Source organism: Rhinolophus ferrumequinum, chromosome 15 (assembly GCF_004115265.2).
Source record: "Rhinolophus ferrumequinum isolate MPI-CBG mRhiFer1 chromosome 15, mRhiFer1_v1.p, whole genome shotgun sequence".
NCBI classification, from domain to species: Eukaryota; Metazoa; Chordata; class Mammalia; order Chiroptera; family Rhinolophidae; genus Rhinolophus; species Rhinolophus ferrumequinum.
Genome location: NC_046298.1, coordinates 31,593,846 through 31,609,743, shown reverse-complemented (window position 1 = coordinate 31,609,743; position 15,898 = coordinate 31,593,846). Strand labels below are relative to the sequence as shown.

The 15,898-nt window shown below is 51.0% G+C and overlaps 1 protein-coding gene across 1 annotated transcript; it reads right to left on the bottom strand.

Annotated features, from left to right (window-relative positions):
• Positions 1–8,499: 8,499 nt before the first annotated feature.
• On the bottom strand, positions 8,500–11,369 carry FOXC2 (forkhead box C2). Its single transcript, XM_033127106.1, has one exon. It carries the CDS (start codon positions 10,838–10,840, stop codon positions 9,335–9,337), a length of 1,506 nt encoding a protein of 501 aa, XP_032982997.1. The 5' UTR covers positions 10,841–11,369; the 3' UTR covers positions 8,500–9,334.
• Between the last annotated feature and the right edge of the window lie 4,529 nt (positions 11,370–15,898).

Below are 15,898 nucleotides of genomic sequence, written 5' to 3'. Positions count from 1 at the left end.
TCTCAGCCCACCCACATTAATTAAAATTTCATTGCTGAAAAACTCCAAGCTTTTCCCTCCACGTGTCTTTTTGATACCAGCCAATCGGTTTCGGGGCTATTCCTTCATTTGTTTATAGAATTAGTCTGTTGATAAGTCCGCCCACCCAAGTTGAATCAAGCTGTGTTTATTTGGAAAAATTTCCGGGCACCCAATATATAAACGCACTGATCTGATGTTTGAAATATCACGTCCACCCCTTGACGCTGTAAGCACACACAGTCAGTGAGGCAGGATGTGGACCTCGGTGCCTGGGAGCGGGGTCTGCCCCGCCAGGAAGGAGAGGTGGAGATGGCGCGGGGGGCGGGGCACAGGGGTGAGTTTAACCGCTGACCTGGGGGAGCCCCGTAATACCAGGGCCTCCCGCAGAAGGCTTTTTGTCTTTTCCCAGGCTTAATAGGAGATGGAGAGATGGCACAGTATCACAAAATGCCTTTCGAGGTCTTTGAAAGCTTTTACATGTGTTGGGGGGAGAAGTGGTTCTAGGAATCTAAGAGGTTTGGGAGTCTGATGAGAAAAGGACACAGTCTTCCTCGGAAAGATCCTGGGCATGTCCTGCAGGAGTCTGGGCGCTTGCTAGGGGCCTAGTATCCCAGAGGCAGCAAGCCTTGACCTCCAGGGCTCCCTGGGGACCCGGGGAAGGAAACTCCAGGAGCTCAACTTTTCCTGAGGCCAAAGCATCATCGGGCGCTGGAAAGTTGGAGAGGGCGTGGGTTACCTGGTCCACAGCTCGGTTGAGGGGAGTTTCAAAATAAACCCGATTGGAGAGTTCCGGGGGAGAAAGTAAGGTCTTTCTGATGGGGCCGAAGCTGCAAGCAAGAAACACCATAAAAGGGGAATTTGGCAGCTGGCGCAGGAGAGCTGGTATTTGTGAATGCGGGTCTCTTGCTTTATATTCTGCGCTTTCCTGTTTATAACAAGGAGGGGGGTTATAACAACTTTACAAGTGCACGCAGCTGGCCCGTGATTACATTAAGCATTTGGAAAGCCTGCTTGCTCTCCCCCGACCCACCCACTCACCCTGGGGTGCAAGCACCCCTCACCCCTTCTTATTTTACATTTAGCCACGTCAGGATTTGAATCAAAAGCTCTGAATGATGCCAATTCAGAAGGAGGTGTCTCTGCCCTCACTCCACCGCGTGTGTGTGTGGGGGGTGCATGTAGTGTGACTAGTTCCTGTTTATGATCTCTGCTGAATATTTTATAAAAGAAAAAAAAAAGCACTTGAGTTAACTGAATTAGCGTTTCATTGAATAAATGAGCCGCGATGCCAAAGAGAAAAGGGAGGGGCGGGAGGCAGGTGGGCATAGAAATGGCCCACACCTGGCTCCCTCCAGGAATGGGGAGAGAGGCACTAAACTTGCTTTAAGTGGGTGGTGGGGAGGTGGGAGCAGCTGCCGCTGCTGCTTCCACAGAAAGGCGACACCATACTGCAGACTGGTTGAGAGAGCTCAGGAGAATCTCACTCCAAAATGGGGAGCCCAGAAAGTAACTCCTGTGTTTGGGGGTTCCGGATAGCCCGCGGGGTAGCGGGTACGTTTGAAATACCAAAAAGGACGTGGCAATCAGGTCGAAAAACCGGTTTGGGTGCAGGCGCGGCTTGTGGGAGCTCCATGCCAGGCCCTGGGACACCTCCACGCCTCTGTCCAGGGCGCTGCATTTCTAACTCGGGCCAACCGTCCGGCCCAGCCTACCCTGGCCTAGGTCTTGAGGATGGCCCTCTTGCCAGGACGGGGCGGGACGCTGTCCACTGAATCTCTGGCTCTCACCGGAGCACCCCTTTCAATCACGAAAAAAAGAGCCTCAGTGCCCGCGCTTTAGCAACCCGCGGGTCCAACTGTCCCCTGGGTCCCCCAACCTCTCCAGACCAGCGCTCCCCAGCGAGCTCAACTTTGGATCCAGCTGGGTTTCCAGCCTCGGTGTCGGCTCTAACAAGCCCAGAGCAAGAGATAAACGGGTGTCACTATGCACCCCTCCCCCCACCGTCGCGCCCTGAGCCCTTCCTGGAGCTTCCCCAGCACCCGGAGTCCAGCACGCACATCAATGCCTCTCCCGAAAGGCACGCCGCAGCAACGCTTCTTCTAAATTCTAAGGCAAATCCGAGCTTGAATTCGTTCAAGAATAAACACCACCCAATTTGGTAATGGGCCGGACGCAGGCGGAGACACGCGTGGCTGATGGGCGGGGCACTGATAGTAAAAGAGGGGAAAAAAAAAAAAAGAAAAACTCAACTTCTAGTCGCGGTCTGGACTTCCAGCCCCGCGCGTTTGCAGAAGTTTGTAACATCTCTTAGAGGTTCCAGCCGTGGAACTCCGGCCTGGCACCCCTACCCATTACCCGCGCGGGGATGAATCCTGAGCTCCCAGGTGAAGAGTTTTTGTAACTGGAGCCTAGGAGGAGCTGCGGTAGGAAGGACCTCGCTGGGGCTTATTTCCGGGGAGCGCAGGGCCCAAGCCTCTAGCGTCCGAGAGCGGATGCGCCCTCGTGCGGAAGCTCTGTGGCGTGAGGACAAAGCGGAGGCCCGTTGGGGTCCGCCGGGGGCAGCCGAGCCTGCGAGACAGCGAGGCAGAGTGGATGTACTAGAGAGCCAGGTAGAGAGACACTGAAAGTTTCCTGCAGGTTCTTGTCTTCAGATCCCAGAAAAGCACATTCATCTCTGAAGTCAGTGCAAGCGCCTCAACCAACCTGCAGGAAAATCCTGAGATGCCCGGATGCTCAGGGAAGGACCTCAGCGCTTCCAACTCGGGCCCCAGCAGAAGTCGGGTTCAGTGTGGGACAAGGGCAGACACTACCATTGCCAGATCCCACCTTTCAGGAGAAAGCCTTCACGTTGGGCCGGTTGGTCGGAACCCAAGCACCAGCCAGCACCAAAGGGGCCTCAGAAAAATAGGCTGAGGGGGAGAAATGAATTCTAATAACTGCCAGCTCCCCACCAGGGGCATCTACCTTTCCTTGCTCTGACGGTAAATTAAAAAGCAGAGTCAAGTTATTGATGAGCTGAATCATCTCTCCAAATATGTGCATCACTTTCTAAATGTGAAGTCAGTTAACATTTTATATATAGATATATAGATATATAGATTTCTACATATGTGCATTAGGTTAGGTCGTTTCATCCTCACGGCAACCATATGAAACAGAAATCTTTCTCTTTCCCATTCTGCAGATCCAGAAACTGAGGGCAGGAAGTTAGCTCACCTCAGGTCCCCCACTAGGAAGTGTTGCAAAGCCAGGAAAACAATTACATTGGGGCCCTGTGGAAGTTCACTTGAGAATCCTCGAAGCATGTATGAAGACAGGGGACTTGCCCATCTCACAGATGATGAAACTGAGGAAGGCACAGAACACCCTAAGACATGGGAGGTAGTAAATAGTAGAACGAGGATCAGAACCCACATGGTTTCCTCCAAAGGTGGGTTCTCTGAGGTCTGACAACCTCAGGTGTGTACAGAAGCTCAGAAAGATGTGCTGGAATAAGAAAAGGGAAGTGGGTCCTCCAGAGAGGAGAGGTATGTGGCACCCCCAGAATTGTGAAATTTGGGGCATTATGAGTAGGAAACCCAGAGTCCTCACTTACATACTACCAAAACCCAGAAGACCCTCTCCTTCTTTCCCCTCCTCTCCCACTTTGAAAGGACCAGGGAGCAGGGTCTTCTGCTGCTTCTCTGCAATGGGGTGGAAGGGCAACTGAGCTATGAAGGTAACTGTTGGCTGATCAACTGAGGCTGAATGAATCCCAGAGAGCAGGACAGGATTTTCCTAAATACTGATTTCTTTAGAGCTCACCTTGTTCACTTCTGGAAGTGATTTAAAGGATCTAAATAAGGGCAATTAGGTCACGTGCACTGCCCTGCCCAAGCAGTTTTGCCTGATATATGCAGTTATTTGAGTCCAAAGATTCTCTTCTCTTCCGTTATCCCAGTAAACCCTAAGAGATAACAGCGAGTTCTTACTATGGACTGGGCACCATCGAAGCGCTTTCCTGACATGTGTTGGATTCCTTTATCCTCACAATAGCCCTAGTTGATGATCCCATTGTTTTTCAGTTGAGAAATGAGCTTACAGAAGTTTGGGTGGCTTGTACAAGGTCACATGAACCCTCAGCTGGCCTGTGCAGAGGCTCTGAGCTGGTGTTTGTGGATTCAGCTCAGAAAGGCTCTGCTGGAAGCAGAGAGAGCTCAGAGGGGCTGCTGGGAAAGGGGAGGCCAAGGGCCACTAAGCCAAGGGTCAGAGGGGCCTCTCTGGCCTCTGTGACCCCCCAACCTGAGTGGGCATAGACTGAACACAAAGCTGTACCCCCAGGCTTAGGAGGTGAGGAATGCCCTCCCAATGCTCCCCAACTCCATTCCCTTAAAGGGACTTGCGATGCCAGCAAGCTCATCAATCTGTCAACCCATCCCCTTCCTTCCACTTAAACTTTTCACACCCTCACAGCCCCAGGATAAAGTCCTCACAAGTCTGACACTGGAAAAAACCATAGCGCCAGAGAGACACATTTGAGAATCCAACTCTATACAAGTTGCGTCTCTCTGTCTTTGCTGCACAGCAGGCATGTTGCAAAAGCAAGGGAAAGGCTTGCACAAGTCCAGGCGGTGGCGTCTTCCCAGGCGCAGTGGCCTGTCCCTGACTGTGGATGCCTAGCCTTCCAAGCTCCCTAAAACATTCCACCCCCTTCCTCACATGCCTATGTCAAAAAGCAAACATTTCAAACACCCCAGCGAGCTGAGGCCACGAAAGAAAGAGGCAGGCAGTGAATGCTTCTCAAAGTTTGGGAAAGCATTTCAAGTATGTGGTGCCAGGAGGCAGTCACTGGTGGCTCAGACCTAGTGTGTCCTGCTCACCTGGAGGCCAGTCCCCCAGCTGTCCCTGGCCTGTCTACCCCTAAGGCATGAACCCTCAGATCTCTACTTGTCCACTTCCACCACACTGGGAGTCAGGAGTGTACTGGATGACACCGGCACACATTCCACGAGGTGCCAAGTACAGGCTCCAAGATCCCAGCACATTCTCAAGAAACTTGGTTCTGCACATTAGTCAAGTATGTCTTTTCTTGGTGTCACTCTCCCCACACATCTCAGGTTTGCAATTATCAATAAATTCTGATCAGGCCAACGTTGCCCAACACCCCATCCAACTTTTTGGATTTGGGGTGGGAAGAGGAGCGAGGAAACAAACGCTCCGCCACCAGGGCTGTTTTTTGTTTTGGTTTGGTTTGGTTTTCTTTTTCTTTTTCTTTTTTTTTTTAGGGGGACCTGGGAACTCCGCTCTTTGTGCTTTGAGTGCAGCTCACAAGCCTCTCCCAGGCCCAGAGGTCACCCCCAGGCAGTCTTGGGGTAGAGGGGAGGAGATAGACCCCGAAAGATTTATGAGCCAAATGCCGAAGTTCCCAGGACCCTGCGTTTTCTTCCCTCCAACAACGGATCTTCATTTCTTGCCGGCAGGGAAGGGGAGCCAGGATAATTGAGGGCCCATGACAGGAGCCCAGGCTAAAAAGGTAGGGAAAGTGCTGAGCTGCCCCCAAAGTCCTTCCACTCACCTGGTCATGTTACAGATGAGAAGGCCCAGGCCAGGGAGGGAAAGTGGTTTGTTCCCACAGCAAGATGTGGTCTTCTAACTCCTAGCTCAGTGCTCCAGCAATTCGAAGAGGCAAGTCACCACTGATTTTGGTGTTCATGGGGAAAGGTCACTTGAACCAGGGCAGGGAGGACCAGCTAGCCACAGACCCATGTCCAGCCTTGGGACAGAGGCTGGAGGTAGGCAGCACACCAGGGAACTCCGCTCTTTGTGCTTTGAGTGCAGCTCAAAGGGACCAGCAGTCCCTTCTCCCTGAAAGCGGTGAGGTTGGGGCATCTCTCCAAGTCTTATAAGAAGCAGAGGCTACTCCAGCTGCAGCCTCTCGGGGCTGGGACCAGTTGGCACGTTCAGAGACCACAGGGTCTGTCAGGGTGGCCCATATCTCTCAAAACTGGATCCTGTTTAGAGATACAGTCTACCCAGCCAAGGCCAGTCCAGGATGCATGGTTAGCTTCCAGGGAAATGGTTTCTGCTGGGGTGGTCGGGTTGCTTCCATGTTTTTGCAGTATCTTTGAGACCCTCCGAGCTGTATCTTACTGGGTCAGGAAGGAACGTGGTTATCAGACTTGCAAACTGCGTTCCTATGGACCACAGAGCCACCTCAGCCAGGGGGCCAGGCAGCCTGTGAGGGGCTTTCGGGTCTTTCCATCACCAACTTCCTTTCCCCTTTCCTGAAAGGCCCCGAGCCTCCCAAGGACCCAGTGGCCGTAGGAAGGGGCAGCGAATGGATCCTAGAAGCAGCCTGTGCCCGGTGCACAGTCTTTACGCCAGGCAGCAGACGTGCAGGGTGGCCACCGAGACGTGCAAGGCAGCCCGGCCAGTGCCTGGGCTCTGCGCTGCTCAAGGTGTCGAGCTGTGGGATCTTCCCACTCCATGGGGAGCAACAGACACCCTGAGGCCGGTGCCAAGCCCCTAGGCCGCAGGTCTGCATTGGGGCTGTGAGGGCCAGGCTGAGCCAGCTCTGCGCTCAGCGCCCAGCACATGGGCAGTCTTCCGGCACCGATCCACACCTACCTCTGCCCCTAGGGCCTCAGACTGTGGTCGCCTTGGCGGGGTGGGTGGTCTGGGAGTGACCAATGTGCCTGGCCTGATACACCCTTCCACTCTGCCCCCTGAATAAAACCCCAAGCTGCCCACGTTCTCAACAGAATGGAAGGGCCCCTCACCTTGGCCTCCACCTGATAGGGGGAACCTCCTGAAGTTACCTACTCCAGTGATCGGTCCACACTCAGCAGAGACTTCTTGAAGAAGCCTTCCCAAAGGTAGAAAATCTGGGGCGGTTTCAGAAGCAGCATAGGGGTCTCTCACCCCACTCCCATCTCTCTTTCCTTTATTCTCAATGTGTCTCTCAGACACGGTCTGAGCTCCAAATCTTAAGAGGAGGACAAGCTTTCAGGGAGGACTCTTTGAAATGTCTGAGGGAGGAGAAAGCCGGCTAGAATACTCTCCTCTCCGGCGGCAAACACCATAAAGAGACCAGGAGCGAAATGAAACCAGAGTGCCAGAGCTGGGCAAAGAGCTGGGCAAGGAGCCGGGCTGCCTCTCTCTGCAGCTCAGAGAAGTGGTCTCTCTCTCTCTCTCTCTCTTTCTCTCTCCTCCCCCCCCCACCTCTCTCTGTAGCTGACTGGTCCAGCTCACTCAACCAATACACTGTGGCCTGGGGGCCTGTTGAAAGTCCAGCACCAAGCACTGGGGCTCCCCGTTCCTGCGTATTATGAAAAGGAATAAAATGCAGCCTTTAAGTTTTAACCACATGCCACCTCTGGGGCCACAGATTGGAAGAATCTGTGTCACACGTATGGGGAAAATTATGCTGAAACTTCCCCCAATTCTATCTCAGCCTAACAGAGACAAAATGCCATGTTTAAAACAACAACACAACACCCAGGTGACGTTCAACGCCACTGCATCAAGGAAAATCACCTTTTGGAAAATCATCCTCACCTGAAATGTTACCTTCACAAGGAACTTGGCCCTTAGCAAGGTACAGCTCACATGCTGGGGTGGGAAACATTCCCAATTTGGAGCTCTGGCCCCCAAATTCACACGCAGACACCAGCAGGGGAGTTGTGGGTTTCGGCCAGTGAAATAGATAACAAAGCCATTTCCCCTCAGCCGTGTTTCACAAAGGCTGCATTGCTATTAAAAATAAAAAAGACGAGATATCAAAATTGAAAAGAAAAATAATGTCCCTATTATTTAAAGTCCTGAAAACATTGATGAATTTAGAACTCTAAAAGCATGCGAAATTATTTTTGAAGGGCAACGAGGTTTTACAATTTTTCACTGCAATAGGGTAAAAATTTAGAAATTAAATCAAGAAGTCAAGAGGTCTAAAATCCATTGCTGATCTGGCCACCACCTGGGATGGTCGTTAAACACTATAGACTCAGTCCCCTTTGGACCTTCACTGGCCTAGTTCAAATTCTTCTCTGAAATACCATTAAAGTGGGTAAGGAAGTCCGCATTTTAGGAAATCCAGGGAAAGCAGGACTCCCCTTGGTTTGTAGTTAGCTAATGGAAAATGTTTTTCCTTCCCCTCCTAAATTGGGGATGGCTGGACATTCAGATGGAATGGCACTGTTTGTTTTGACAATTGGCATGTTTTTCGGCATTTAGCAAAATGTATTACAGCAAATGACATTACGGCATGCAGCCACATCCAACCAAGGACTGTTTCTCCTTTGCCTCCACCATGGTGGGATTTGAATTAATCGAAAGCCTTTTCTGCCACGAACAAGACAATAGGGGAGCGCGCCCTGTGATCATCTGTGTATATATGTCTACACATTTACCCACCTGTGTAACAAAAATAATCAAAACAGGTGGATTTGCAAACGCACCTTGTTTTTTAGAAATGCGAGAACACAAACACAGTTTTTTGGGCAGAAAAACAACATGGGTTTATTTTAAGGTAAGTACAACAATTAAGACCACATAAGACAAACACAGGTGAAGTTTCATTTTTTAGTTTTTTTTTTCTTTTCGGAATGCTCAGGGCAGAATCTACTATACAAAACCATCACACTTTGTAAATAAAAAGTATCAGATACTTGACTTCTTTCTCTGCCAACAACAACAAAAAATAAATTATTTTCTTGTTTTGTAAAAGACCTACAACTGGGAAAAGAATTATATCTCATAATTGTACAGGGGGGAAGCCCCACATAGATATTTTTGAATTTTCAATCTGGCAGTTAGAAATGGTTGGGCAAGATGAAAAATTATCCAGTGAACTCAACTTTAAATATTATATTAATGGCTCTGAACAACAACAACAAAAATAGCCTGATTACAAATCCACATATTTGTACAGCACGGTTAGAGGAATTTAAAATTACACATAGCACATACAAAATCTATAGAGACCCTCTACAGAGAGTCATTACTGGGTCGCTATGGGATTTGGTCCATAACTTAGTTTTGGAAACCCCGAATGGAGCAGAGAGCACAGCCATCCTGGTAGGGGAGAGGGATTTTAAAATCAATATTCATTTCGTTGGGCTGCCTCCCTTCACAGGGGCTTCTTGGGGATCTCAGAAACGCGGCGGCGAATTAAAATTACCTGCAGCTTCCCAGAGGACTGAGGCTGGGGCGCGCGCGCTCTGCTCCCGGGTCTGAGAAAAAGCTGGTGGATGTGTTTGGTTCTTTTTGCGTCTCTGCAGCCTGAACTGTCTGAGAGGGTCGCGTCTGGGAGGCGAAGCCAGAGCGTCCGGGCCGGTCAGTATTTCGTGCAGTCGTAGGAATAGGGGGCGGCGTGGCGGTAGAGGGACGGCGTGGATCTGTAGGGCAGCTGACAGCTCGCGTTGCCGCTCACCTGGGGTTCTCCGAGGGTCGAGTTCTCAATCCCCAGCCGGTGAGAGTTGAACATCTCCCGGACGTTGGGGAAAGTCTGCTGCTGGGCCGCGAATGTGTGGCCGGGGATGTGGTTCAGGTCGCCGCTATGGTTGAGATACCAGGAGGCCGCCTGGGCCGCGGCGGCCCCGGGCTGCGGCGCGGGCTGGGGCTGGGGAGCCGGCGGCGGCGGTGGCGCCTGCGGGTGATGGTGGCCGTGATGCTGGTGGTGGTGGCCGGCGGCGGCGAGCGCGCCCTCCTGGCCGGCGGCGAGGTTGAGGGCGCTCAGGGGCGACGTGGGGCCGCTCGGGTGGTCCGAGAGGGCCTCGTCCAGCGCGGGAGGGACGCACATGTGAGCCGGCCGCTCGGCACCGGTGTACAGGCTCATGGCTCGCATGCTGCACTGGTAGCCCCCGGCCGCCCCGGCCTCCAGGCCCTGAGCACATGTCTGCCCGTAGGCGGCGGGCGGCGCGGCGGCGTAGGGCAGCGCCAGCGGCGGCACCACCAGGCCCGCACGCCCAGCCGCCGGGCTCAGCTCGCCGCCCGGTGGCGACGTTCGCAGCGTCATGATGTTCTCCACGCTGAAGCCCGGCAGCCCGTTGGGCGCGCCTGCGTGGTGCTCCGGCAGCGAGCCGTCGGGGGAGCCCGCGGGAGTGGAGGCCGCGCTGCGCGGGCTGCCCTGCAGCGCGCTCTCAGGACTCAGCGTCTCCACTTTGGTGATGACCGGCAGCGCTGGCGACGCCGCCTCGCTCTTGATCACCACCTTCTTCTCGGCCTCCTTGGGGGCGTCCGCTAGGGGGGGCCCGGCGGGAGCGCCCTTGGAAGCTGCCGGGGGCGGCTCCTTGAGGTGGGCCCGCTCCTCCTTCTCCTTGGGCACGTCCTTCTTCTTGAAGCGCCGCCGGCGCCGCAGGAAGCTGCCGTTCTCGAACATGTTGTAGGAGTCCGGATCCAGGGTCCAGTAACTGCCCTTGCCAGGTTTCTTGTCGTCACGGGGCACCTTGACGAAGCATTCGTTGAGAGAGAGGTTGTGGCGGATGCTGTTCTGCCAGCCCTGCTTGTTCTCCCGGTAGAAGGGGAAGCGGTCCATGATGAACTGGTAGATGCCGTTCAGGGTGATCTTCTTCTCAGGAGCGTTCTGGATCGCCATGGTTATGAGCGCGATGTAGCTGTAGGGCGGCTTTACCAGGTCCTTGGGCGCCGCGGGTTGGTGGTGGTGGTAGGGCGCGTAGGAGCGGCCCATGCCCGCGCCGTACTGCTCTGGGTGGCCCGAGTAGACGCCCATGGGGCTGGCCATGCCGCCGTAGCTGCCCGCCGCCCGGTAGTAATTCTGCTCGCTCAAGTAGGGCACCACTCCCAGGGCGTTGGGGTCGGACACTGAGTAGCGCGCCTGCATGCTGCGTCCGAGACGGCTCGCCACCGCCTGCGCGCACGGACCAGGAGGAAGGCCCTGCGAGAGCGAGAGAGGAAGAGAGAGCGAGGGAGAGAGAGCGAACGAGAGAGGAAGGGAGCCGGTGGGGGGAGCCCCGGGCTCCTGGAAGCCTCGGTGGTGAAGTGGAGGAGGCGCCGGCGCTCGGCGCCCGCCTTCAGGCGGAGAAAGGGCGCTCGTTTTCAGCGGACCGGGCGGATCAGCATCCTGGAGGGCGCGCCCCGCGCGAGCGCAGCACCGGCCCCTGCTCGCTCGCTCGCTCTCAGGACCTGGAGGGTGGCAGCCCAGGCGGGCCGCCGGGGACGCAGCGGAGAAGCCACACGCGCGGTGGACCAAGGCTGGGCCCCCGGTCCGTGCCAAGAGGGGGAAGGCGGCTCTCCAAGCCCCCCAGCAAATCGGTAGCCCTGAGGGTCAGCGAGACGGGGTCCAGACTGGTTGCCCTGCGGAGCCCGGAAAAAGAGGCAAAGTCCCTTTTAGGGATTGGGAAAAGTTTCAAAAGTCTTCTTGCTGAAAGCGAGTTTTTACTTTCCTCCGGCCACGCCCCCTCCGGGAACTTTGGACCAATAACCTGGCAGCTGTGGGGAGTTGGCACCAATCAGGGCGAGGAGCGCCGGAATCCGTCGGCTCTAAGACCCAGCCGCGCAGAGCCAGACTTTAATGCAGCTCAGTCTTAACTTGAAAAGATTTTTTTCAAGAAAAGAGTTATATCTTATTAAATTTTATTTTATTATCACATTTTAGTTAATGGGCCCACGTGCCCAGAGCAAAAAGAAAAAAGCGACGTTACTTTGCAGAAGAAAAGTTAGTTTGAAATATAAAATCGAATTGATTAATGTAGTCAAATATCTCTCTCCCCAAAGACCTTGTAAGTAGCAAAGACCCTGGGACTATTTTTCTTATTAATGAATGATGAGGCGAATAATTAGATTTCCTAATTATCGGGGTCCAGGTGTAATGGATTCAAAGCAAACGGACTGGATTGGCATGGAAGGGGCCTCCCCTGAATGTTGTCATTATTTAAGCAAATAATTAATAATCAACAAGGAATTTCCAGGTTCGGGGCCGTCAAAAATAACCTTAAAGGTTTTAGGGGTAAATTATAGAAATGGAATGTCCCTCACCCCCACCTGAGGAGGCGGGCCACGGCGTCTATAGGGCAAAGGCGGAGCGGGAAAGTAGCAGTATCTTCAGTATCTTGAGAATTTAATCCTCTAAATTCGCCATGTATTCGGTAAATCACCCGCGTCATCGTGAGCAGTTTTGTGGAATTTGGGGAAGACAGTAAAATAATTTTGCTCAATCCCCCTTTTCCCCTCGCGTGTAGACGCCTGCAGCCCACCGACTCCAGCTTTGAAGCGTGGCTCCCTTTTCCGGGAAAGAAATTTCCCTTTGACCAAGCTGACTCCCGCGCTCCCGAAAACCGGGAACAATGCAGCAAGTCCCGGGCCAGGCAGAGCCGGAGCGGAGAAACCGAGCGGCTTTCCGCGGGGGCTTAGCAGCACGACGCGCGTCCCTAGCGCAGACTCCTGATCCTGGCCGGCGCCTGGAACACCCACCAGGGCGCAGTCCCTCCTTGCGCTCCCGGCAAAGCCCCCTTGGGGTTCTCCCAGCTGACTCTCTATATTTCAGTCTTGGTTGGTCGGTGGTGTTTGATAGGTTATTTGGGCACCGTGGCTCGGTGAGAGGACCGGGTAAGCGATTGCAAACAAACGGTTAAGACACCCCCAGAGATGATGTTATTCGGGATATGGACCTGAAGCGACTCGGGGTCCTTGCCTTCCAAGCTTTCTCCTTCTCTCTAGGAATCCCGGAAAGTTTGTTTATTTGTGGACCGAGTATTTATTCCTTCTACACCTCGAATAATTGGACCTCCCTACGCCCGCTTCCCCTGAAGGAGAGGGACCCCAGTGAGAAGGGCTAAATGCTGGTCCGAATTCTTCTGGAAGTTGTCCGTCCGGTTGGGTAGGGAAGAAGACCAGATAAAACTTTTGTTTCAGGTTTCCTTTTCCCTCCTAACTCTTCCATCAGTTACTTATTAGATTCCCAGGAAAAGGGTGTGAGAGAAATGTACCGTCACTCTTAAATTTGGGGAGATGAATAGAAGGAACTGGGGCCATCGCATTCATTTTCAATAAAAGAACAAAAGAAAAAATATTTTTTTGTGCATTGTCTACGAACGGTATTACCTCATGATAATCAAAATCAAAGAGAAAGTGCAAAACAGGTTCCTATTACCTCAAATATTCTGCTTCTGAAACACACTATATTTTTTATGGCTGCTCTGAGTTCTTCTTCTAACTTGATTATTTTTGGGAACGAAATAAAATAAAGACACCCAGTCCTCAGCTCACAGGTGAATGGTCTGAGGTTCTCCCACCGCCCAACACCCACCACGACTTTATTATTTTTTAATACCTCTAGTACATTAACATCCATCCAAAAAAAAAAAACAACCTATGGCAAAAAGTGTTTTTCTTCTGGAGTGCGTGACAGGCACTCTGAATTCTGCTCACAATTTTACTGGAAACGCGCAAACTATTGATCAAGAAACACTCCTCAGAATATTATTTACTCTGCTTTTACGAGGTGCTTTAAAAAAGCTTTATCACAGAACAGGGTAAAACCCAAAATAGCTAAGGACCATGGAAAATAAATTCAAAAAGGTCAGTTTCTGCCTGAGTTTGCATTTAAAAGGGTGTCCAGGTTTAAACCAAAGTCATCTAAAAAGAACTGAGTTGAGTTGCCAAAATTATTACCCCCCCAAAAAAAAAAGTGGGGGTAGGAGGAAAGAAATTCTTATAATCAAGACAGAAAAGGTGAGAGAGACATTTTCCTTTGCCCCTGGAATTAGGTTTCTTCTCCGCTCAGTAGGACTCCGGGAGAAATGTTTGTTCAGGTTATTAAAACAACACCTTCCACACACCTGGACTTTGCAAAAACCATATTTCCGATCTTTTCTTTAACCTGCCAGGATATTTTGGATTGGAACATGGTAATTTCTTGCTTTCTTCCTTTCCTGACCTCATTGCCAGTGAGTCGAAAGCGGAATCGGGCCGGAGGTCCCTGAGAGCTTCTACAACAGTGAGCGATGATAAAAGGCAAAAGACATTCAAGTCACTCACGCCCCCGCCCCCCAACTCCCCACCCCTGTCTCCCCACCACCAACAGCACCGCTTGCTTTCTCTCCTGGGTGCCACCGGCTCCAGCACCTGGAGGCGGCTCGGGTGGACCTGTGGTGTTGGCGCCATCTTCAGGCCAACAAGGATACTACTCTTAAAAGAAAAAAGGAAGAAACGACAGTTCTGGTTACAATGAAGGTACTGACACCTTATGGATACACCTTAGCATTGCACGGCAGGAATAAAGCTTTCAAAAATCTGTGAGACAGAAGGTAAATAAACTGTGCGGTGCGTCGTTCAAAAAAAACAACAACAACAACAACAACAACATTTTCCAAAGCTTTGCAATGTGTCAAGAACATGATCTGTTGGAAAACAGAAATGTCTTTGAAACTGCCAGGGGAGCAAGAAATCCTCTCTAGGGAGATTCTCTGAGGTTTTAGGCAAATAAAATCTTTGCCTCTTAGGTGGCTAGAAATCTGGGTACTTTTTTTCCCCCAGGGTTGTTGAACAAATTGCTCCTACGTGTCTTTCCCACGGCAGCTGTCTTTTTGCCCTACGTGTGGCGTGAGTTTCAGGGAATTCATCAGAAAAATATACTGGATATGTATATGGCATTGGCTTTAACAAGAGGGTTTAACAAGAGGCTTTTAAACGCATCTGCACCTGCATCTACTTTTGAGGCACAACAGAACTGAAAGAGGGGACACGTGAAAAGAGTTTTGTGTCTTCTGTCACTGTTTTCAACACATTTGGCCTTGTATCTTTCAAACATTTCCCTTCTAGACTCAGGAGATGCCTTGGGTTTTAGGGGAAGGAACCAGGAATAAGAATAGTCCCAGACTTCCACGAGCTACTTTGGTTCTTATGAACCCTGGGTTTAAAAAGAGTCAATGCTGCTTCTTAAAAATCCATTGCAACCTGCTCCTAGCAGTTATCTTTTTCTGGGACAAAAATTGTGTCCTTGATGAAAACTATATGAGCCCATTTTACTGAGCATGACCTTTCCAAGGAGTTACTATGATATGGCACTGTTCACAAAGGGCAGTGTCACAAACAGGAAAGTAACAGGGGTGAGGACAGTTCTTGGTTAAAAGATTAAAGAAACTCAACATTAAATGCAACACTTGATCCTGGATGGAGGACATTTTAAAAGACTAATAAAGGACAGGTTTGAGACTACCTAGGGAAATTTGAAAATGGAGTACATATTAGATAATAATCTCGTATCAAGGTTAAAATTCTTGAGTGTGATAATTACATGTGGTCAAGTAAGAACATGTTCTTGTTTTTAGAAGGTACTTGTCAAAATATTTAGCGCTGATAGTCATCATCTCTGCCACTTTTAAAAGATTCAACCAAAGGTGTGTGTGTGTGTGTGTGTGTGTGTCTGTGTGTGTGTGTGTGTGTGTGTGTGTGATGTGGGTGGGGGAGGGAGGAAACTGAGAAGGAGAGAGAAAGGTATCAAAAATCTCAGTAAAATGAAGACAATTGTTGAACCTATGCTATGTGAGTATTCATTGGGTACTATTGCAATTTTTCCGTAAGTTTAACATTTTTCAAAATTAAAAAACAAATTGGGAGAAAAAGGACCACTGTTACTATGGAAATTCAAAAAGGATGTGACACAAAACAAACATCTTTCCATGAAAGAAGTTGCAAACCCTAATGTGGTGGCCAAAGTCGGCCCCAGTGTCCCTCTCCTTGTGTTCTGGAAGTTTCTGAAAAACAATCAACAGCCATGGGCTTTACCACGTTAAATTGTGGTTGTTAAAGACAAAAAACCCAACACTGATTTTCTAAGGAGCTTATCTGCCTTATGATTCAAGCATCCCCACATTTAATACAATCAAAGATGCAAAACATCCAATAGAATACTGTAGATGTTTTCAAAACAGGATATTAA